Source organism: Cyprinus carpio, chromosome B10 (assembly GCF_018340385.1).
Source record: "Cyprinus carpio isolate SPL01 chromosome B10, ASM1834038v1, whole genome shotgun sequence".
Lineage (NCBI taxonomy): Eukaryota > Metazoa > Chordata > Actinopteri > Cypriniformes > Cyprinidae > Cyprinus > Cyprinus carpio.
Window position 1 is genome coordinate 12,911,584 of NC_056606.1, and position 23,154 is coordinate 12,934,737.

Sequence of the window (23,154 nt, forward strand, 5' to 3'; positions counted from 1 at the left end):
GTTACTTATCGAAAGTGTTTTGTTACTGTTCCACACCCACTGATCCTCCAATAAATTAGGTACTTTTTAAGCCTGTGTTGAAAATTATTTGGGTGCAGTAATTTTCTTCATTGATTCATTTATTTATTTACAATATATATTGCGCCATCGGGTAAATATTGCCAGGTGCGACTTTCCTTGAACGTACTTGAAGATTATAACCCAACTAATGCGTTCCATCTCCAAAAGGAGATTTAAAATCTTACAAAAATTGACTTTAAATCCCTTTCTTATAAAGGAAAGTGCTCTTGTTTAAGAGAATGAAACTAATGGATCTTTTTTATTAATTATTTATTCTGAAAGGAATAAATAAAACGTGCTATTCCTTCCCGTCTTCACATCATGTAGATTACGAATCCCAAAACCTTAATTTTCATGAGCTCACTCTTCGTAATTGGATGGTAACTGCGCAGCATCAGAAATGCCTAATTAATATTTATAAGAAAGCCTTAGCCATTGGAAGTCTACTGAAGAAGGTTAGCATGACCTAATTTATATTTATGAGCTAAGACTTCTCGACAGCCCACCAACGCGAACCCACACCAAGTGCTAAACACTTTGAAACTTTGCTGTGGCGGCAGAGGACAGGACACTTGTTAGAGCACCGTATCCCCCAGAAAAGGTACGTTAAACTTTCTCAGCGGTAAAAAGCTCAGACAAGTCAGCTAAATGTACGTTTTTTTTAATAGGATAAGGTAGGCTAATCAAAATTGCGCAACATCCAGAATCACAGGGATTTGGTTCTCTGTTGACATGCAGAGACCTGTACCTAGAAAACATCAAATAACAGACATAAAAAGAGGCAAGGCAACATAATGTTTTTATGTGTAAGTAAATGAGCAATAATACAATTTTATTAAAAATATTTTCTTATTTCAGAAAATATTCTAATCAGTTTGGTGTTATGATAAACATGAATTTATTTCATCTGCCATTAATACAGCAAACATCCTTCAGTTATCCTGAAAAAAATGGCTTTAGCTGTTTAATATTTAATCTGGCCAATAAAAGTTCTACCTTCTTCATCTTCAGTATACTATTTTGATTAACCTCATTGATATTATATTAGTGTGTGAGTCTGAATATGAACTGCATTGATGTAAGTACAGTAAGTTTAAGGGCGTTGGCTGCAGGGATTTTCTGCATGTTCTTTCAGCTTCTGAAATCTGTTTCTTATTAAAGATTTTCACTCCAAATATCTAGCCACATGTCTAAGGACTGATGGGGTGAGAGAATCCACTGGACAGTTTATATCTAAATTATGTGCAGAAAGGAATTCACCCCATGAGAGTGATATAAAATATCTGAAATCTGTCTTTGATGTCCATGATTCCCTGTCATTATCTGGTGCACATTCAGAGTAAGTATAACACACAGAAAAATGATTAGGCTATCATACAATGTCTGGCATGCAGTTTACTTTCTATCCCTTTTCCCATTTGGACACTTCTTGCTGGCTGAAGGTGACAGACACTGATTTCAGAGTGATTATTTCTAAGGTGATTTATATACAAAAGTGTTTTTGCACACAGTCCATAAATGAAGATCAATATGATATGTGGTGTTGATATAATGCCCATTTAATTAGAGGAAGCAAACTCCATGTGCATACCACAAGACAAGTACTGTATTGTATCAAGGGCGCATGGGCGGTCTCATGTGTTTGAGTCACTGACTCAGGACTGATTATGAATCAGCAGCCAGTTGCAAAAAAACTCCTAAAAAGGAATAGTTCACCCAAAAATGCAAATTTCACCTTCAGACCATCCAAAATGTAGATGGGTTTGTCACTTCCTCAGAACAGATTTGAAGAAATTTAGCATTACATCTCTTGCTCAACAATGGATCATTTGCAGTAAATGGGTGAATGAGAGTTCAAACAAAAAAATGCAGCTTTTTGCTTCACAAGAAGTTAAGTGATGTTGTTGTTTGGTTTGTTGTTGTTGCAGATTATTGTGATGTTTTTATCAGCTGTTTGAACTCATTCTGACGGCACCCATTCACTGCAGTGAGCAAGTGATGTAATGCTAATTTTCTTCAAATCTGTTCTGATGAAGAAACAAATTCAACTACATCTTGGATGGCCTGAGTGTGAATACATTTTCATTTTTGGGAGAATTATTTCTTAAAATCTTTGCAATTATAAAGTTTTCAGAGGAAGTACAAAATTTTCCTCAAAAACATTTGACATGGTCCATGGGCCATCAACAGATCTCTCTTTTGCTTATTCACATCTGATCCATGCAGATCCAGTTTTGCTTTCGTGAAATGATGTTGTGTTCTCCTGGTAACAAGAGCACAGTGGGGACCTGTAAAGCATTTGCTCTTCCCTTAATGTCAGATGAAATGTGATTCATTTCCTCTCCATTTTTGCTTCCTGGGGCCTTTTTAAAAGCATATGTGGAAACATTTAGGTAAGAACTCGAGGGATTCCTAAATGCCCGTCCATTTTTTTCAGCAGTCTTACTTCTGTAAGTATTTTTCCCATACTGATTTTTAAAAGTCTTTATTAAAGAGTTAAAAGCCAAGAATCAAACCAACCAGCTACAAGGTAAATCATAACATTACGAAATTTAATTTAAAACAGAAAAGTCAACTCGTAAACTCAACGGCTTTATTTAGAGAAAGAACTACAATCCCATGAAGCACTGCAAATCAAAATGGAGAAAACATAGAACTATTAATTTGTTGATTATGTATTTAGAAAAAATATACAAATATTTAAGTAGTTTGTTAGGGCAGGATCATATAGGAGTGGGTTGATGCTCTTTTGGTGTGATTAACTTGTTTTGATTCTCTGATTGGTGGAGATTTTTTAGAGTCATGGGTAATGTAGTTTTTCACCAGGAATCCCACAGTTAAACATTAATATTTAAAAAAAAATATATATATATGTTGAAATAATGGACACTGGCGGCTTCAACAAAAGCATATACCATCAATTAGCAACCCCATAGGTCACAGTAGGCCTGTCTTTAACGAGTTACCATTAAAAACCAATTCCCCTATGGAGAAAATTGAGAAATTTCTGGAACCCGCCTGTTGCACAAAAAATATTTGATCGCATAATGCCGTGACCAAATGAAGTATTCCAGAACGTCATGTAATAAGTAACCTATTGTTAATGTCAGGTCCCTTTAAGAGAAACATTATAAACAACTATAAACAGGATAATTATATGGTGGTTAAAAATGTGGCCCCATATTAACCCCACTTGCCTAGAGACGGACGGTAGTCTTGTTTGAGTTTCCTCTTTTTGAAAGTGTATTTAGGAGTGTAGATCAAGGGTACTAGGGTTACGCCGCTGGCCAGCCGTCTCGCCTGTTTTTCTTACCGCTGCTTCACAGGCTTCCTGTTTCCAAGCTTTCACCACATTCTTCAGCATGTAGATCATGCCAACAGCTGTATAACAGGGTTGATTCCATTACCATACCAATTTCAGATGACCCATGTTGGCCAAGGTTAGAGCATATGCACAAGTGCGCTCATCTATGTGGTTTTCGAATGCAGTAATTACAGTAAAAGTGATGGTTTGAGCTAACTAGCAGGTGATGTCATAGCCCAGCTTCTAATTTGGTCGCCTTTATCATATCCACCACACCCTTTTATAAGCCTTAGAAGAAAATTAACTTTTTAAATGCATGCAAAAGCAGCATAAAGGAGCAAAAAACATGATCAGTATCACCATATTATTTTTCTCTTAAAGTCTCACAGCCTCTCAAGTTGCCTCATATCGCATCAACCAATGGGTCGCAAGCAGCATGACTGTTCCAGTTCTTCCCCTTGTTTGCTTTGGCTGCTACGCTCGCCGACTGTGTTCCAGATGCTGGTGCATGAGGTCATCCTGAAACCAGATTCCAGTCTCAACAGTCTGCCATCTCCCTGGAGATCACATTAAATATTTGACTAAAACAGGGGTCTGTCAGTTCGCCATTACATCAGCGTCTATAAAAATGCCCCCATTCAGGCTTATCTGTGACCCATTTAGCGGGTTCCCTTATTTGCTCTTTATTTGTTTTAATGAAACTGTTTGCTAATTATAACCATATGAATGGAGCTGTAGTCTAGTGGTTAGCACATGTGCATATGTGGGTGACGAGATCGAATCTGGCACAATTTATGAAAATCTTCTAAAGAAAAAAAAGAAATTATTAAGGAAAAATAATAATAATAATAATAATAATGATGATGAAAAAATATGTATAATAATAATCATGAAAAAATATGTATAATAATAATAATTGCCCCAATTTTCTATAATAAGAAAATAATCTTAATACAAATACTCACTTTCATTATTTTTAGGAAGAGAAATCTGAAAAAAAGATAAAGATAAGAATATTCTCTTCATAAATCTTTTCAGAAAAACAAAATGTTTTTCATTTTCTTAAGCTAGAAAATAAGAAGAAAATAGTGGTTAAGAAAAATGCTATCCTTAAAATGTTTTATGAATCCAAGCCCTGTCCTCTTTTGGCTGTCCCATAAAAACACCATAAATCTCATCTGAAAGAGTATGAGCCCAGGATCTTTGGTGAGCGTGACTGTTAGAACCACGCTAAAATGTGATCCTTAAATGTCTATCTGGTCTGTAATTAAAGTTAACCCACCAGGAAACGCAGAACTGAAAAAAACTATCATAAACAGCACATTTCAGAAGTCTTCGAACTTTCGGGAAAACAAGAGTCCTGTAACTGTATCTAGCATATTTAAACCTCATTACTGCTCAAATACTTGTGCTTGTCTGAAACAGGTTGGGAGGTTTGGTTTTAAATGTGTTAATAGGAGTGCACTGGGCTGGTACAGCAGATGCAAACCATTCACTACACAAAAAAATAGGTCTGTGATTCTGGTGTTGGCAGTGATGTTTGACAACTTGAGCCGAACTTATTTATTGACTGTAAAAGGCCAACTTGCTGAGTTTCATTTGAATCATTGGGATCTACCAGCTTCCTTCCAATAAAGGATTAGTTTAGGGTTCACATTTGCAAAGGAGACAGGAAAGTAAACACATTATTTTTCCTCAGCCTTTGGGACTTTGTGTAGACCAGTAAAATATGTCATACCACAGCCATTAGTTAGGCTAGCTGACAGACAACCCACCTGGAAAGTGTTCTGATGCATGCGAAATAATTAACCAGATGTGTTTGAAGAAGTGAATAAGAGGTTCCCTCTTCAAACATGGTCAAAGAACTGTTAACATTCCCTCATCTCACCACATGCCAGACATACTTCTGCACATATACAGAGAGAAAAATATCAACGCGATCAAATGTGTGCCCGCATGCTAGAAAACACGCACATGTTCGCTTGAAGCATCTGCACAAATGTTAATAGGCCTATTTCATTCCCAGAAAGTGTTTGGTAACCTGCCCTCATTTTTAATGACTACGTGGAAAAATTCCCAATGATGATTTGTTTTGGCGAGTGAAATAATAAGTAATTCAAACCAGACAGTCATAGCGATGTGATCCGGTAAGTATGCTAACTATAATAGAATATCTCATAACATATTCAGTTTTTTTATAGATATTTCCTCCAGTGTTTCACGATATCATTTGATTTAGGTATGAATGCGTGTAATGAATGTGTGGTTTTATTACCGATTTATCATACTGAAAGAAAGTCTTTCATCCCGTCTTTACAGCTGAACTGAACCCATTATCAGATGAAGATCAGACCGGGGGACAGTAAAAACATGTGCTGTTTGCTGTTGCCTGTGGTAACATAACAACTCAGGACCAAACGGAACAAACACTCTTATCATTAAATGTCCTCACTCGACTAAATGTTTCCTGAGGAAATTCTGAACACTTAGTTACATGAGGGGGTGTGAGACGTGTTACAACAACGTTTCGGGAAGAAAAAAAAAATAATGCATTTATACATCATGATGTATTTGTATGACCTAATTTTATAAGCACCATGAGGTAATCGCTGTTATTATTTCTCACAGCTTTTCACTGGGTTTATTGGGTGACTATGGCAGCCCGTTCCAACTGTTTTTATTGTCGCGAGGATCTCAGTGGAAAGAAATTTGTGAGGAAAGACGAGAAACAAGTCTGCGTGCGATGCTTCGACAAGTTCTGCGCCAACACCTGCGTGGAGTGTCGACGGCCAATCAGCACCGACTCCAAGGTAACACGTGATATCAGGAGCTGGTTTTCTTTGTTTCTGCATGGGTGGTTTTGCAGTTGAAATCCAACTAAACACACATTGAAATATTGGTATGATGAAATATCTCTCTGCTTTGTTGTAGCTCTGCCCCATATATTTCCATGTTACATGCATCCTTGCTGTTGATCTCAAACTTTTTTAATTGTGGAGTATATTTAATTTTAAATATATTACTTTCGTAAATATTGTTAGTTAAATTGTTAAATTAGTTTGTTAAATTAGTTAAATCTTATATATCATTGCTCTTTTGTTGATTTTGATTGCTTCCATTGTCCTCATTTGTAAGTCGCTTTGGATAAAAGCATCTGCTAAATGACTAAATGTAAATGTAAATTGTATTATTTGGATTATATCATTTTTTGTTTTTGTATATGTAGGTGTTTATTGTTAATGGTAAGTTGTTGCACTCGGATTGTTTCCGATGTGCCAAGTGCTATAAAAATCTGGCCAAGGAGTCTTTCACCTCCAAAGATGACAGGATCCTGTGTGGGACGTGTAGCTCACGTGAGGATGCCCCTCGCTGCCATGGCTGCTACAAGCCCATACTGGCAGGTAGGGGACAGATAGTCTCTACACCTTCTGCAGTATATGTATACTAGTATAAATGTATATGTAGATATAAAATAGATTTATATATCTTAAAAAGCAAAAATGGGAAATATGGGAAATATAGAAATATCAAAATATAGGAGAGAATTTTAAAATTGTAATTGCTAGACTTGGAAACAAAATTGTGGAAATTAATAAAACCATAAAAAGTTAAATTATTAATTAAAAAAATATATATAATGAATATAATTTAAATAGTTTTTTATAATGTATAATATAAATTATATATATGTATTATAGTACATAATATAGATTTTTATATAAATATAATTCATTCATGTAAAAGTGTAAACTGAAGAAAATTCAGGTACTGAAACGTAATTATTTGAATGATTTATTGTTATTTTAAATTTTAGTTTTTTTTTTATTATTTTGTTGATTTTTTTTTATGTAGGCTATTTTGTCTGATTAGTTAGTGGTTCTGGAAATTTCTTCAGGGGCCTTTAAATATTGTTATTTTGACAATGGGGGGCCTTGGAGTGCTTAATCTGTATGTGACATTTTTTCCTGTTTAACAGACCCTTTTCCATTCGTCTTTCCTGTTTTCCTTTCCAGGCACTGAGAATGTGGAATACAAAGGCAACTCATGGCATGATGAGTGTTTCATCTGCTATCAGTGTCAAAAGCCAATCGGCTCCAAAAGTTTCATAGCAAAGAACAACAACATCTACTGCAACCTTTGCCACGAGAAGAAATTTGCCAAACAATGCGCTTGCTGTAAGAAGGTGAGAGATGTAGCAAAAATGTATGTATTTTTGTTAATAATTACTTTTAAAGTTGTAAGTTACTTTATATTTTGTGAATACAAAACATGTTCTTTTCTAAAATAAAGACATTTTATGATAATAATGACCTTCGCAAGTTGCCTCAGTCTATTGTTTCCACATTTTTGTTCTTTTCCTCCAGCCCATTACCACAGGAGGTGTGAATTACCAGGACCAGCCGTGGCATTCTGAGTGCTTTGTGTGCTCCTCCTGCCGAAAGCCCCTGGCTGGCACCAGCTTCACCTCCCATGAGGAAAAGGTCTACTGTGTGGACTGCTACAAAAGCACTGTGGCCAAAAAATGCAGCAGCTGCCAGAATCCCATTACAGGTTTGAATCCACACACACATATGCACTGACGTCCATTACTCTTTTTAAAAGTTCTGTATTTGACTTGAACTAAAATGACAAATAAATCTACCTTATCTCATCCCACAGGATTTGGCAAGGCTACGAACGTGGTGAACTATGAGGGTGGCTCTTGGCATGATTACTGCTTTAACTGTAAGAAGTGCTCCCTTAACCTGGCAGAGAAGCGATTCGTCGCTCGCAATGGAGACATATACTGCTCTGACTGCTCCGAGAAACTGTAAACGCCTGATGACCGCGGAGAACAGAAGAGTGAGATTACTCAAGAAAAATATCAGCATTCATTTGAATTTATACAAAAGTGCCACATAAATATGTTGAAGTATTGACAAAGGCTTCTGTTATGTTGGTTCTGGCTTCTTCATGAAGGGAGTTTGATATTTCCTGTGAGGAACGTTAGGTTTACCTAAAGAGGCTTTGATGGGAAAATGTATCCTCTCTTTCCAAAGCCTATTTGTCTCAGGAAAGTAGTAAGACAGGATGAAAGATGGAGGTGTGTATTAAGAAGGTGAAGTCTGTCGTTTGAGATGTATTACTGGTAAATTTGTGTTTCAAATAATGTTTCAAAATGAAGCTTTGGGTTGATCATTTTTAAACATTAACAGCTTGTAATCATAGACGCTGAACTTTTCAATACTGTGTTTCTGTATCTTTTAGATTGCTTCCTTGGAATTTGAAATACTAATTGTACAATTTATCATTTTCGTATAAAAATGTGTATGTCTTTCTCCTTACAAACACATTCTGCTTAATGAATTTAACATGACAATTATGTTATTTTAGTTGCCTTTGTATGATCTGAGAAAAAATAAAGTTGGGAGGCTGTCCTTTGCATTCTTTAAATGCTGTGTGTCTGGGTTTTTTCTTTTTTTCTTTTTTTTTCATAAAACAGCGATATCTAGAAAGAATGAAGTTGGGAGTCGTTTGTATTTGTTAAATACCGTGTGTTTTTTCATACAGCAGCGACATCTAGTGGCACAATATAGCACAAAACCATTAAATGACCCGTTCTAAATCGGTTTGCATAATTTAAGGTCTAACAAAAGATGTTTTGATAATTTTTTTAAAACATACTGTAGAAAAAAATGGTTATTGTAATGATTTTTAATTTTTTTTTTGTATTACATTAGGATAAAGTGGGGGTAAACCGCCCCTGCTGTTTTTCCTAAAATAACCACTAGATAAAGTCAAGAAACGTTTTTGTTGTGGACAGCGTTGACAAGAATGATGTACAAGTATTCACCATGAAGCTTACACTTGTACCTGAGAGAAGAAAAAAACGGATTTCACAGTAAGAAAAAAAGTTGTTGGTTTGTAGAACATCACAGTTATATATGATAAGAGTGTAGATAGGGAGTATGTGCTATTTAAGGAAAAAATATAGCTTTCAGATTTTTTTTTTAAACCTAGTCTGTGTGGTCATGCCAGGGGGTATGGTATGGCTTCAGTTCTGAACATCAAATCCCTTACTGGTTGAATAAAAATATTTGGACTTTATATTTAAAAATTGCCTCAAGTTAACATCAGGTAGCTAGTTAGCATCAGTTAACAAAATTTTTCAAACAGGCTATTATCATAATCAGAAATACTTTATTAATCCCTGGAGGGAAAATAGATTCATTATCGCAGCTCCAAAACACTAAGATAAAAATACAAATAAAAATCTATAATCAAGAAATTAAAATAAAACTACTGAGATTTAAATAACTATAAAAATAAAAATATAATATTGCATAATAAAATAAGTTAATATACTGATGAATTATAAAGTCTGATAGACACAAGTAAAAAAGATTTCCCATGTCGCGTTGTGGAGCACCTAGGTTGAAAAAGTCTTTGACTGAACATACTCCTGTATCTACTCAGGACATTATGAAGTGGGTGAGAGGTGTTATCTAAGATGGCCAGAAGCTTAGACAACATCCTTCTTTCTGACACACTACAGTCCGAGAGTCCAGTTCAACCCCTACAACCGAAGCAGCCTTCGGTCTGCTGCCCCAGCATACAACAGTAAAAAATATAGCATTTGTTACCACAGACTCATAGAACATCTTCAGCATCGTCCTACAGATGTTAAACTACTAAGTCCTTCTTCAGCATCGACCTTCAGCTCCTTTGTTTTTAGTCACATTGAGCTGTAGTCCCAGGATAATTCAGCTCACTGAGATCATGAAGGGACATAAGTTAGTCCTCATGTAGTCCTGTACTCTTTGTTTTTGTCACCTCACCAGCCGCTGATGACAAAGTTACCTGTACTATAAGTCTCCTCACCACCGCCAGAGTCATCAGAAAATTTCTGAAGATGGCAGGGTATACAGGGTGAAGAGGAAAGGAGACAGCATAGACCCCTGTGGAACTCCAGTGTTGCAAACCACTCACACAGTGCTGCAACCAAACATACTGTGGGTGGCCCCCTTGGTTTATAATTGTCACTAAAACTATAAATATTCTGGACATTTAGCTAACTTTTGTTTCACAGAAAAAAAATAATTACACAGTCCTTGAGGGAGCATTTTCCCCAGTCATACCACATTTTCAACAAAGCAACGACAACGATAATGACAACGATAACTAACACGTTTTAATAATCGTTCTATGAGAATAGAGGTGTTCATAATTCAACTAGACTGATAATGACACAGGAGGACATCGTTGGAATCACTTTCAAAATGGGTTTGTTTTTCCCCTGCTGATGAACCATAATAAAAACAATGACAGCCAGATTCTACAATGCTTTAAGGTAGATTTAAAAGTACAGTTTTAATTGTGTTTTACATTTCAGAACTGACCAATGTATTCATGAATTGTGAGATCAAGAGCATAGATTGTCTTAATCAGTAAAGTTGATCAAAGTAAAGGCATTTCAGAACCAGATAAAGTCCTACATTATATTTCGCTTCATGAAGTTGATTTCAGACTAAAGTGAACAAAAATACTTCATGTTGCACCTGTTGTTTGCTAATCAATCATAACAGATACTGACTGATCGTATAGCTGCTTTATGAAGATGGTGTGCGTATGTACACAGTCATTGGTTGACAGTATGTCATGGCTAATCTGAATAAGATAATGATTGATGAGCTTAATGAATAACCCAAAAGTTCCCCAGGGGACTTTTTAACATGAACACAAGATCTCTCTCATAGTCATTTCTTCACACCAACATACATGATAAAAAACAAAAACTCTCTTAAATAAAGAAATGACATATGTGGAAATTTGACAGTGGCAGATGCTGAATGTGGTGAGTAGCCTATTTCTGTTGTTTGAATTTGGATTTGGATTCTGTTACATCTGATAAAATGTTTGAATAATTTGCATCTACTTTTATTTTTTATAGATTCGTTTATTAAAATGATCCAATCAGAATATAATTCAACACTAAGAAAAAGCTTGAAAGCACGGGGAAACAAAAGCTAAAGGGTACATCTTTGTACAGCTGTATTAGTAACGTAATGGCAAACATTAGTACACTTAAAAGTGCATATTACCACCAAAAGTTACATATTTATACCTTTTGAAAGAGTGACAGTTCCCTTTTTTCTAAAAGTGGGAAATAATTTTAACCCTATGTTTGCAGTGGAGCTCAATATACTGTCTTAAAATATATAATATAAAAGCAAAACCAATTTTATGCTTCATTTTTTTTTATCTTTGTACTATGTTTTATGTGTTATATTTCACAACACAATGCAATGTGTGCGTATTATTATTTCTTGCCTTTTGTCAGGTGGAGAATGGAAAAACGCAACAAACTGGTTCAGGTCTTATTCATCTTCCTCATTCAATGTATAATAGCATCAAAGGATGAAGGTATTATTGTTGTACAAAATATATTAACATTCACAAATTATAACACACATTTCTAAACTGGGACAACTGAGTTACTTGATACATATTAAGCTTTGTTTGTTTGATATATGAAAATTTGACAGAAGTGTTTATGTGCTAAAATGTGTTTTACAAATGTCTTTTTCTACACCTGAGGGTTAGTAAATGCTACCAGTTTGTGGGGGAAGAAGATAGATTTCATGCAGAAGGACTGTAGTTTCTGGTTGCTGAAAAATGAACGCAAAATTCCTTCCTTGAATGAGCTCAGTGTGTGTGTGAACATAAAGAGGAAGCTCAGCAATTCATACTGGACCGCGTTCACGTATCTGCACCCTAATAAGACACGCATAGAGCTTGGGCTGAAGGGATTTGGAACAGAACTCCATGTCATAATGTTTGGGAGAGTCTGGACCAAATCTTCAGTGGTGTCCTTGGACAACTGGCATTCAATATGCATGACCTGGTCCAACTCCATGACTGAGCCAAAAGTCTACATCAATGGAACCAAAGTAGAATTAAAACCACAGTCTAAAGGAACGGCTCTGCATCCTAACTGCTGTAGCGTGGCCGCCGGTGGCACTCTGACTTTAGCTGTGGCCCACAATTTTGTGAAGAACAAGATAAGCATCGAGACGGGCACTGAACTGAAGGGCAGCTTAAGTCTATTCAGGGTGTGGAAACGAGCACGCAGCGCTCAAGACATATCCACGATGGCCTGCACTGATGGGGATATGCTGCATTGGGAGAAACGAATCTGGAACAAAGCCGAAGACTGTAAGCCTATACAAGACCTTACGCAAAAGTGCGGTAAGTGACACAAATATACACACAAAAAATTGTTAACAATGCCACTGTATATGGCCATTTTTTTTTACAAATATAATACAAAAAAAAAAGTTTTAAAAATGCTTTAAACATTTTAATATTATTTTCTATTTAATATAAGGTTTTCAGTTTTCACAAACATATCAACATAGATACAGTTTAAAACCCAGATTTTTGTGACTTTATTTTTGATAATGAACTGTAAATAAACATAAAAAGTAAATGGACAAGTAATACATATATAGCTAGAGATGTCACTCAGATGTCAGTAGTTACTAGTTAGTTTAGAATTAAATGTTGGTTTATAGTTATTAATAAACTTACATTAACCATTATTGTAAACAAAAAAATAAATAAATAAATAAAAACACGGCCCTCTGAAATGCTTTATTTTGATTGGTCCACCACCCTTCAAATGGATTTCATGTTTGTCGTATCACGCCACCGCAGACTCACATTCATACAAACACAAATGACAAATTGCTTCTTAGTTATCTACTGTATTGCAAATGATGCTTGTTAACTTCAGTATTAATATTGTTGTAATATTCTAGCAGTGTTCGTCTTGTTGTTCGTCATCATACTGAGAGAAAAGTAGGTTCGGCTATTGCAGTGCTCGTATGGTGTGGGAGTAGGCTATTGTGATACTGTAAGATTGTTGCCATAATGATTAAGAAAACTAAATCGACCATGGATCCTTTAAAGCATTAACCTCCGGGGAATCAGCTCTTGTAAAAACAAAGAACCCTCAGGCTAATTTATTTGTCTATATCCACTGTATGCACCGGTACCACAAACCATCATCTGCTCAGAGAGCCGAAGCACAACCAAACAATGTTCTTCCCTAAAACTAATGCAAATTCATTTTTAATTGCTAGAGGGCCAAAAGTTACATATGAAGTCAATTTATTAAGTGTAAAGGAAATATAGTCAACCGTTTATTATCGCTAATTAAATACTATCAGGCTCTATCTCTATACTGGACCCTTTTATATCTGACACAATGTCCTCTTGTTCCAGACTGGCCTTTTTATGAAGTAAAATTAGTGCTTATCATCATTCGTGAGGATGGAAACAAAACAAACATTTACGATGCCCGAGAAGTTGCTCATCAGTGGGTAAGCTATAGAAAACACACTTTGAATTTTTACTGCTGCTAGTACCAAGACAAAATGTCAATAATATTTGTAGCCTATATCTTTCCTCTCTCCAAGTTGACACAAGCATTACAAGAATGGCCAAATCCTGTACATTTGCATAAAGTGAAAGTGTTTCCTATAGGAAGGTAAGACCCTGTAATATCTTTCTAAATATAGTACAATTTTTTTCAGGCAAGAATCTGAATTTAATCACGTTGTCTTTCAACAGTACTCTTACACGCTCCAATGGAAGTGCAAAGGTGCGTCAGTAGCAATAAAGGAACAGTTCACCCAAAAATGGAAATATCCACAAAATGAACTCACCCTCTGGCCATCCAAGATGAGTTTGTTTCTTCATCAGAACAGATTTAGTGATCTTTGGGATTACATCACAGCACATCTTATGAAGTCAAAAGCTGCACGTTTGCATGAAACCAATCTATCATTAAGAAATTTTCCAAGCTGTTGCTTCCAGCTAATATAAAATATCAACAGGGAATTGACTTTTTCACTGGAGAAAACATTATTTTGGATTTTGGCTAAAGAAATAATTTACAGTTAAAATGTCTAAATCATGTTTCCTGCAAACACATAGCATAACTTCACAAGACATTGATTGATGGACTAGAGTCGTGTGGATTACTAGTGGATTAATATAATGTTTTTATTAGCTGTTTGTACTCTCATTCTGATGGCACCCATTCACTGCAGACGATCCATTGGCGAGCATGCTAAATTTTTCCAAATCTGTTCTGATGACATTCAACAAATTTTCATTTTTGGGTGAGCTATTCCTTTAAGACTATTTGTATGTAAAATTAAAAATCATCAAACTAACAAGATAAATATCTCTTTACAGGGGGGAACCATGCAACAGTTTGCCACCAGTCCTGGACTCAGCCAGTGATAATCTCTTCTCATTTGCTTCTTATCTCCTTTCTAAAAGAACTGTCACAATCTGCAAGAGCTTGCCTTTCATTAATTTGTTTTGCCATATTTATTTACCTTTCAGAGAGAAAAAAAAACATGCATAATTACTGATTAAAAGTTTGAGAAATGTTTGATAATGTCATCCTTATTTATCTTTGTAGGTTTGATTGCTTGGCTCACCTGAATGTGATTTCTAATGCTGATGTAGGAGAAATACAGGATGAACTCACTGAGATCCTCGCCAAGCGTTACAAAATTGACCACTATGAAATAAAAACAGATGCTAACTTCATCTTCATATATACTCTTGGTAAATCAGATCCAGGATGGCTAGGATGCTTAAAAAATTCCAACACAAATAAAGCATAATTTCCAAACAAACCAAATACCAGTATGTTTTTTTTTTTTTACTCTTTAGATGATCTCTTGCCGGACCTAGACACAAACCCACCCTTAACCGCGACTGAGTCTCTGCCTCATACAACTGAAACACAAACAACCACAATTCCTCAGCTGACGTCTACAACTACTGAAATTATTACTACTGCACAAACAACAGGCACAACACCCAATCAAGTGGCAATAACAACAGAAGTTGTTTCATCCTCAACTGAAACAAAAAAAAGTCTGTACAGCAACTATATGTATTAGTTTCTCTCTTATGGACTGTAACATGCATAGGCCTATGTGCAATTTTAGATAAACTCAGGATTCTTTGAATGTTTATCTCTTTATTTTTTCACCAGTCACTACCTCCACACCATCCATGGAAACAACCCTGGCAGGAAGTTCCACAACTTTTTTATCCTCCACAAGAAGTCTTACATTCAATACAGCCGCATGCTCTTCTACTATTTCACCTGAAGGAAACATATCAGGTCAAAAATTGCCTTTTTGTTTTCTGTTATAAAACCATGTTCTTCAATGTCATATGCAGTTCATGATTTTACAATGTATGGAATATTTAACAATGTCTCTCTGTATTGAATATAGAAAATTATTTCAGTGTCAATGTCAATGTGACTATCAATGGATCTGGTGACCCTGAGAACATAATTACAACCTGGGTAAGATATAAAACTAAGAGAACCTAAATTCATCCAAATACGTTGCATGTCAAACAGGAAATAAGTATCACATCTCTGCATCACGTCACAGTTGTTTTATCATCACTGCAGCTTCATGAAACTCTTTCTGGTAAAGGAATACATGTGTTGCATTTTAAACTCTTGACTTCCTCAACACATGCACAAAAACGAAGGTTAGTCAGTCTTCTTGTTATTGCAGAGAACAGACCAAACCCCAAGACACACTATAGAATTTTTTTAACATGTCTGATTTGCGTTTGCAGTGTGGAAACAGAATCATTCAAAGTGGAAAGAAAGGTACAAACTTCCAAATATTAACAGCAATTTTCCTTTTTTTGTCTACTGAAATGAACATTAAAAAAAAAAAAAAAATTTTATTTATGTTTGTTTTAGAAATGTTAACTGAAATTAAAAAATTTTCTCTATATTAGATACACAAAAATAATTCAGTTTTCTATTATCTTGTTTATTTGCCTTGCAGCGGTCTCTGCTTTCAGTAACAAGGTGAGATGTTCATTACAAGACAGCAGTTCAGAAAAGTAAACAATAATTGTTGTGAACATACAATGTGTTTTAATGGGGTTATCTGATATGGCTTGTTCCCAGCCATAGCTGTGTCTTTCATGCCCAGGTAACAACTTACACAGACATCAGAGAAACAGAAAAATGGATTCATGGGCTTCTGGAGAAACAATACACCAGTGGAGCAGTACTCTTAAAAGCACAACCTGAGGACATTTTAATTTCTTATATTGGTATGTGATACATCTAAAGAAAAATAAAATCAGATTATGACAGAATTATGATACATTCTCAGTAATACATACCTGTGTTTGATTGTAATATGGACAGAAACTGGAGAATTATTATATATATATATATATATATATATATATATATATATATATATATATATATATATATATATATAGATATATATATATATATATATATATATATATATATATATATATATATATAATTGATATATATAATTGAATTATATAACCATACACAAAGCTGTCTGAATGTATCTCTTTTCTTATCTAAAAACAGGGCCATGTCCTGAGCACAACCATCACACCAGGCAAGGGCTTTTCAGTTGGTCCCAAACTGGGGTTCAGCGCAACACCTCACTTTCCTGTGTGGGAAACCCTAAAAAGTTAGCCTATAGGCAATGGTAAGAGCCTCTCTTAAAAATATTTGTTTCAACCTAAATAGAATTGAAGTTAGAAATTGCTTCATAATTTTTTTAAGAAAACATTCCATTTTCTCAAAACATCCCACAATGTTCCAGGAACAGTTTGAGCCAATGTCTCAAACAGCCAATTGCAATTATGTTTGGTGCCACTAGTGGCATTGAAATTACACAATTCATATTTAATCAATTATAATAATTGCATGAAATCATTTAACATTTGCACTTCTGTTCTACATAATGAGACATTGATGGACAGCCTGTAAATCTGCCTATAAATCTTTTGACACTCCACTGGGTTATTGTTCCTAATCACTAACTCTAAAAAGAGGAAGCTGTCTGATATAATATTTGAAGGGGCTGCTGTAAACCAATTAATCACATGTATGTACCATATAGTAGTATTATTAATGTCAAAACTGTTTGTATGATCGATTTCATTGCAGAGCGAAAGCAGTCTCTTGTGTTTCCATAATGTTCTAGTCGTTCAAGGTTTATTTACAGCCATAAAATGGATGAGCAGGTTTTAAACCTGAACTTGAACAACATTATGTAATGTTGTGTATCTTGGAGTCGAGCAGCTCTGAGCAGTTTGCAATAGTTAATGGGGGGGAAGTGATCCAAATAATTCATGGTTTGATAAGTTTATTGATTGTGTCCATCTCACCCTTCTCTCCAACAGTCTTCTGGATGCAAACGTTGGAGCTCTTTGGAAATCTCCAGACCTGCGGCAATGCCAGGTTGTGGTCAACAGTGTGTCAGACCTGGAGGACATTACAGTCACTTATGGTGAACATTAAATACACAAGCTTCTAGTTAAAGGAATAGCTCACCCAGAAATGGACATTTGCTGAAAATGTACTCACTCTCAGTGAGTACTCTCAATCTCATCAAAGATGTAGATGTTCTTTGGAACAAATTGTGGACAAATTTAGCATCACATCACTTGCTCACCAGCTGATCTTCTGCAGTGAATGGGTGCTGTCAGAATTAGAGTCCAAACAGCTGACAAAAACATCACCATAATCCAAAAATTGACACACAATCCATCAATTAACATCTTGTGACACACAAAGAAGACCCACTGCTGATAGCAAGTGATGTAATGCTAAATTTCTCTACACGTCTTGGATGGGCTGAGGGTGAGGAAATTTTCAGCATTTCAGAAATCATTTGTTTCCTTTAAACTAAACAGAAATGAACTGAATTGAACATACCATCATCTCATTCACAGCAAATACACAAGTGGATAGGAATCTGTTTTAACACATTAGCCTCTGTATGATACAAATATCTATAGTACATGGGTGCATCCTAAAAACAATCCTATGCAATTTGCCTATTAGACAATGCAGAAGATATTCTGATCATGATTGAGGACTTGATACATGAGAACAAAAATCTGGATGAGTACGAGCTCTCAACGGTACTCGATAAACTAGCTGATGTGATTAACGTTAGTGTGATCACGCCTCCGCTGGGAGAGGTCATCATCAACATCACATCTGACATCCTGGAGTCTGACAGCAACCTGCTGCCTTTCACCAACAGGTGTGTGTGTGTGTGTGTGTGTGTGTGTGTGTGTGTGTGTGTGTGTGTGTGTGTGTGTGTGTGTGTGTGTGTGTGTGTGTGTGTGTGTGTGTGTGTGTGTGTGTTTGTTATACTGAGTGTTCATTTAATATATTTGCTTGATTTTTATTAAACAATAAAAGTAATAAAAATCAAACAAATATAGGAAATGATTTTTCATTTATGTGGTTAACAGTGAAATATATTGTGTGCAAATATATATTAAATTAGGTCTGCTGTTGATGTGAGGGTTTTACAGGCAGATTTTATGCTTTCCATGTAAACAAAACATCCTTCCCTGTATTTGTATAGCATTCTGAACATCACAGAGTCTGTCGGAGACCAGATGTTAGGGTTCAGTGGAGAGTCATTCAGCTTAACAGCTCCTGCCTTAGCAATATCAGTGGTCAATATTGACCAAGGAAATTTTCACAACCTTACCTTTGGAGTCTCTTCCACTAACAAAGGCTTAAACCCTGAGGTGAGTGCATAACACTGTCACGAAACTAGTGGAACTTTATTTTTATACACAACTGTGCAAAGGTTTGGGGATAGACTTTTTTTGTTTGTTTATGAAACAATTAGGCCTGTACTTAAGCAAAAATGCATTAACTTCAATAGAAATGTGACAGTAAAGACCCTTATATTGTTACAAAAAATATTTCAGACTAACTCTGTTACATTTAGAATCCTCAAAAACTGATCATGGTTTCCACAATAAATAAATAAATAAAAATATAATAAGCAGCACAAATGTTTTCAACACTGATAATAATTAGAAATGTGTCTTGAGCAGCAAATCAGCTAATTAAAATGGTTTCTGAGGCATCATGGGACACTGGAGTAACCATTTAAATATAAGTTACATTTAAATATAAATTAAAAGTGTATGTTATAATATTTTAATAAAACATACATTTTGTAATATTTACTGTTTTTTGCTCAAATAAATGCAACCTTGGTGAGCATAATAATAATTAAAAAAACATTTAACAAAATCTTGAGAAACCCAAACTTTTGAAACACTCTGCATGCATCATAATATAATATAAATATATAATATAATTAGCATACAATTTATTATTTATGTAAGCATTTTTATGATAATTTCTAATTTAATTTATAATCTTTATATATATATATATATATATAATATATATATATATATATATATATATATATATATATATATATATATATATATATATATGTATATATATATATATATATATACAGAGATTAAGCATCATCAAGTATTGATCATTGAATGTTTCAGATAAAATTTGGCCAGCAAATTTGTATTTATATTTTATATTTTTTCACCCTAAGAAAATATAATGTAATGAATCATATAAATCATCACACAATGATCAAACGCTTTTCTTCTATAGATTCATATCAACCGGGAACCTTTTAGTGGTACAGTGGCCTTCATCTCTCTGCCCTCTGAAATACAAGAGAGATTCCCCATTATAAACAACACCAGCCCACGTGTTCAGTTTCAGTTTTATGGAGTTCCGACTCTCTTTCAAACAAAGGTGACTTCATCTTACTTTGTCAGTGGCAGATGTTCATTTTACATCTCACTGTTAGATTATTTTCACATGCTATAATTGTGAATTTGTCTCAGGATGACCCAGATGGGAAAAGACTGAACACTTATGTGGTGTCTGCAAGTGTGACTAATGCCACAGGATGCATTGAAAACCTAAAAGAATATGTTGCCGTCACTCTGCACCATCTAACAAGTAAGAAAGTAAGTATGGTTGTTCTTAGTAATGTCCAGAAAATTTAAAAACACTGGCAGAAATCATTTTTAAACTGTCTTTACCTTTAACAGAAAGATCAAGATGTCCAGTGTGTCTTCTGGGATTTCAATAAGAATGGCAAGTCACCTGGACTACATGAACACATTATTCTTCTTCTCACATTCTACATCTCATGTGTGGGTGGGTTTGTGCATGTCCTGTTTTAGATGGATATGGCGGATGGAATCCAAAGGGGTGCTGGACGTATAATAGCAGCAGTGATTACACAACCTGTCTGTGTGACCACATGACCCACTTTGGAGTGCTGCTGGTACGAAACGATTCTGTGTTTGATACTCAATTACAATTACTTATATATTTACATTTAGTCATTTAGCAGACACTTTTATCCAAAGCGACTTACAAATGAAGACAATGGAACCAATTAAAATCAACAAAAGAGCAATGATTCGCAAGTGCTATAACAAGTCCCAGTTAGCTTTTTTTTTTATTATTGTATAATAAAAAGAAAACCAATAGTATAGAAAAAGAATAGCACAAGCTATTGGTAGAGGCCTTTTTTTTTGCTTTTGTTAATTGTATAATAAAAAGAAAACAAATAGATAGAATACAAAAAGAATAGAGAAGCTAGTATATTTGCATTGGATATTTAAGCCTCAATAATATGTATTAAGCCATGAATTTTTTTCTTTTTAATTTTAGGATGTGTCCAGGACTCCCATTGATGAGAAGAATGAGCAAATCCTCACTCTTATTACATACATGGGCTGTGGTGTGTCTTCATGCTTTCTTGGGATCACAGTGCTAACATACACCCTTTTAGAGTAAGCTCTAATTTATAAATGATGAAGAAATTTACATTTTATAAGTCATTTTTCATGTTACATTGCTTTGCCATTAACTTTGATGCTTTGCTTCTTAACAGGAAGTTAAGAAGAGACTACCCATCCAAAATTCTGTTGAATCTGTCTCTTGCATTACTTGGACTGAACCTGGTGTTCCTGCTGAACTCCTGGATTTCTTCCTTTGGCATCTATGGCCTGTGCATTGCTGTGGCGGTGACCTTACACTATTTCCTACTGACTTCTTTTACCTGGATGGGCTTAGGGGCTGTGAATATGTACTTTGCTTTGGTTAAAGTTTTCAATGTGTATGTGCCCTCATACATCTTGAAATTCTGCCTGCTTGGCTGGGGTGAGACATTTAAGATCATTTAACGTTTAGAGACAGATTTATGTTTTCAATTCATCTCTGTTTAACATCCATTATGTCTTTGTACAGGGATTCCACTTATTATATGTGGCTTGGTGGTGGCTATAAAGAGGGATGCATATGGCATGAACACCATGAGTGATTCTCAAATGACACTGGATGATTCAGAAATGTTGTTAGTGAAGTTAAATTATTGATTTTTCATGAAAATCGTGACAGAATAGCACTACAGATAAGTAATAACTTTATATTACCATCATGCCAAATGAAAGGGAATTATTTCATCTTTTTCAGTTGCTGGGTGCAAAATGATGTGGTTTTCTACGTGTCAGTAGTGAGCTACATAGCCTTTATACTACTGTGCAATGGCTCCATCTTCTTAGTGGTTCTGATCCAGATCCGAAACATGCAAGTCAATCAACCGGCCGGCACCCGAAGTGGGATCTTGAAAGACCTGCGGGCTGTGGTGAGCCTTACCTTCTTATTAGGTCTCACCTGGTCTGTGGCTTTTCTCGCTTGGGGTCCTGTTAAAGTGTTCCTCCTCTACCTGTTCTCCATACTGAACAGCCTTCAAGGTGAGAAAGAGCACATAAAATACATTTAGATTCACTTTTAGCATCCAATCCATTAATATGTTGTGATTTGTTCCAGGTTTCTTTATTTTTGTGTTCCATTGTCTCATGAAGGAAAACGTACGCAAGCAGTGGAGAATACATTTATGTTGTGGAGCTTTCAAGCTGCAGGAATGCTCTGGTAAAAACACAAATTTCTTTCTTGCAACCTTAACAATCTTGGAAAACACAAATGCTAACTTCTTGATTGTTTTTTTAGAATGGAGCCAAACTGCAACTGTGGTTCCCAAACACAAACCCAATCCACCAAATACGTTTCCTTTCATGGCATCTGTGAGATCCATCAAGTCTAATTCAACTCAGAGCTCAACGGTTTCCTTAGAGTCCAATCAACATCAAATGACTATCACAAGACCCGACCTTGGTAAGACATTACCAATATGATAAATTGTTAATGCTATAATGTTCAAATCTTTGATGCTTTCTTGTCTTAACTTTTCCTGTGATAGGATTTGTATATGAAAACAGTTTCGTAATACCAAGAGCCAGAGCAGGATTGATGGTTCTTCCATATGATACATCTCCTGCCACAGCAAGTGGGCTTGAGTTTCCTTCAAGGCCATGGAAGAATGGATTTGACGCAGATATCTATCCAACATAAATGTGACTGTTTTTGTTTGTTGCTCTGTACAGAAGCACACATTATTCTGGTAACTTTCAATTTTAAAATGACACTTGGCTCTTAATAAATGAGTGAATAAATATGTAGAAAACTGATTCCTCAGCTCATATCACATTATATCTTATCATTGTTTCATGAAATAATAGCAAAATCAAGAAAAGGTATGCTGAACCTTAAACAGAAAATGAAAAAATCTGACTTGATTGGGAGTTACTGTACTAGTATGCACCTATTCCTGTATCAACGTTAAATATTTAAATGATGTATAAAACTGTATCATTTCTTTGAGGAGATGTGGCCTTTTTGTGAAATAATCAACACGTTTCCTTAATAAATCTTTAAGGTCTAAATAAATCTTTCAAGTCTAAAACGTGAATTTGAATGA

The 23,154-nt window shown here is 35.2% G+C and overlaps 2 protein-coding genes across 2 annotated transcripts; both read left to right on the forward strand.

The window, feature by feature from the left end:
- The first annotated feature begins 529 nt into the window (after positions 1 to 529).
- On the forward strand, positions 530 to 8,797 carry LOC109097987 (four and a half LIM domains protein 1-like). The gene is made up of 6 exons (XM_042732591.1): positions 530 to 661; positions 5,993 to 6,174; positions 6,591 to 6,765; positions 7,378 to 7,547; positions 7,729 to 7,915; positions 8,024 to 8,797. The coding sequence occupies exons 2-6, from the start codon at positions 6,019 to 6,021 to the stop codon at positions 8,176 to 8,178; spliced, it is 843 nt and encodes a 280-aa protein (XP_042588525.1). The 5' UTR covers positions 530 to 661; positions 5,993 to 6,018; the 3' UTR covers positions 8,179 to 8,797.
- A 2,270-nt stretch (positions 8,798 to 11,067) lies between these two features.
- LOC109097644 (adhesion G-protein coupled receptor G4) lies at positions 11,068 to 23,139 on the forward strand. The gene is made up of 30 exons (XM_042732592.1): positions 11,068 to 11,198; positions 11,685 to 11,767; positions 11,942 to 12,592; positions 13,631 to 13,728; positions 13,825 to 13,895; positions 13,979 to 14,009; positions 14,609 to 14,652; positions 14,841 to 14,989; positions 15,098 to 15,304; positions 15,426 to 15,557; positions 15,673 to 15,746; positions 15,858 to 15,940; positions 16,031 to 16,064; positions 16,249 to 16,271; positions 16,374 to 16,522; positions 16,824 to 16,947; positions 17,648 to 17,754; positions 18,312 to 18,516; positions 18,847 to 19,015; positions 19,926 to 20,072; positions 20,165 to 20,290; positions 20,375 to 20,420; positions 20,510 to 20,613; positions 21,006 to 21,127; positions 21,229 to 21,497; positions 21,585 to 21,690; positions 21,810 to 22,090; positions 22,167 to 22,268; positions 22,347 to 22,511; positions 22,597 to 23,139. Exons 1-30 carry the CDS (start codon positions 11,194 to 11,196, stop codon positions 22,746 to 22,748), a joined length of 4,059 nt encoding a protein of 1,352 aa, XP_042588526.1. The 5' UTR covers positions 11,068 to 11,193; the 3' UTR covers positions 22,749 to 23,139.
- The last annotated feature ends 15 nt before the right edge of the window (positions 23,140 to 23,154 follow it).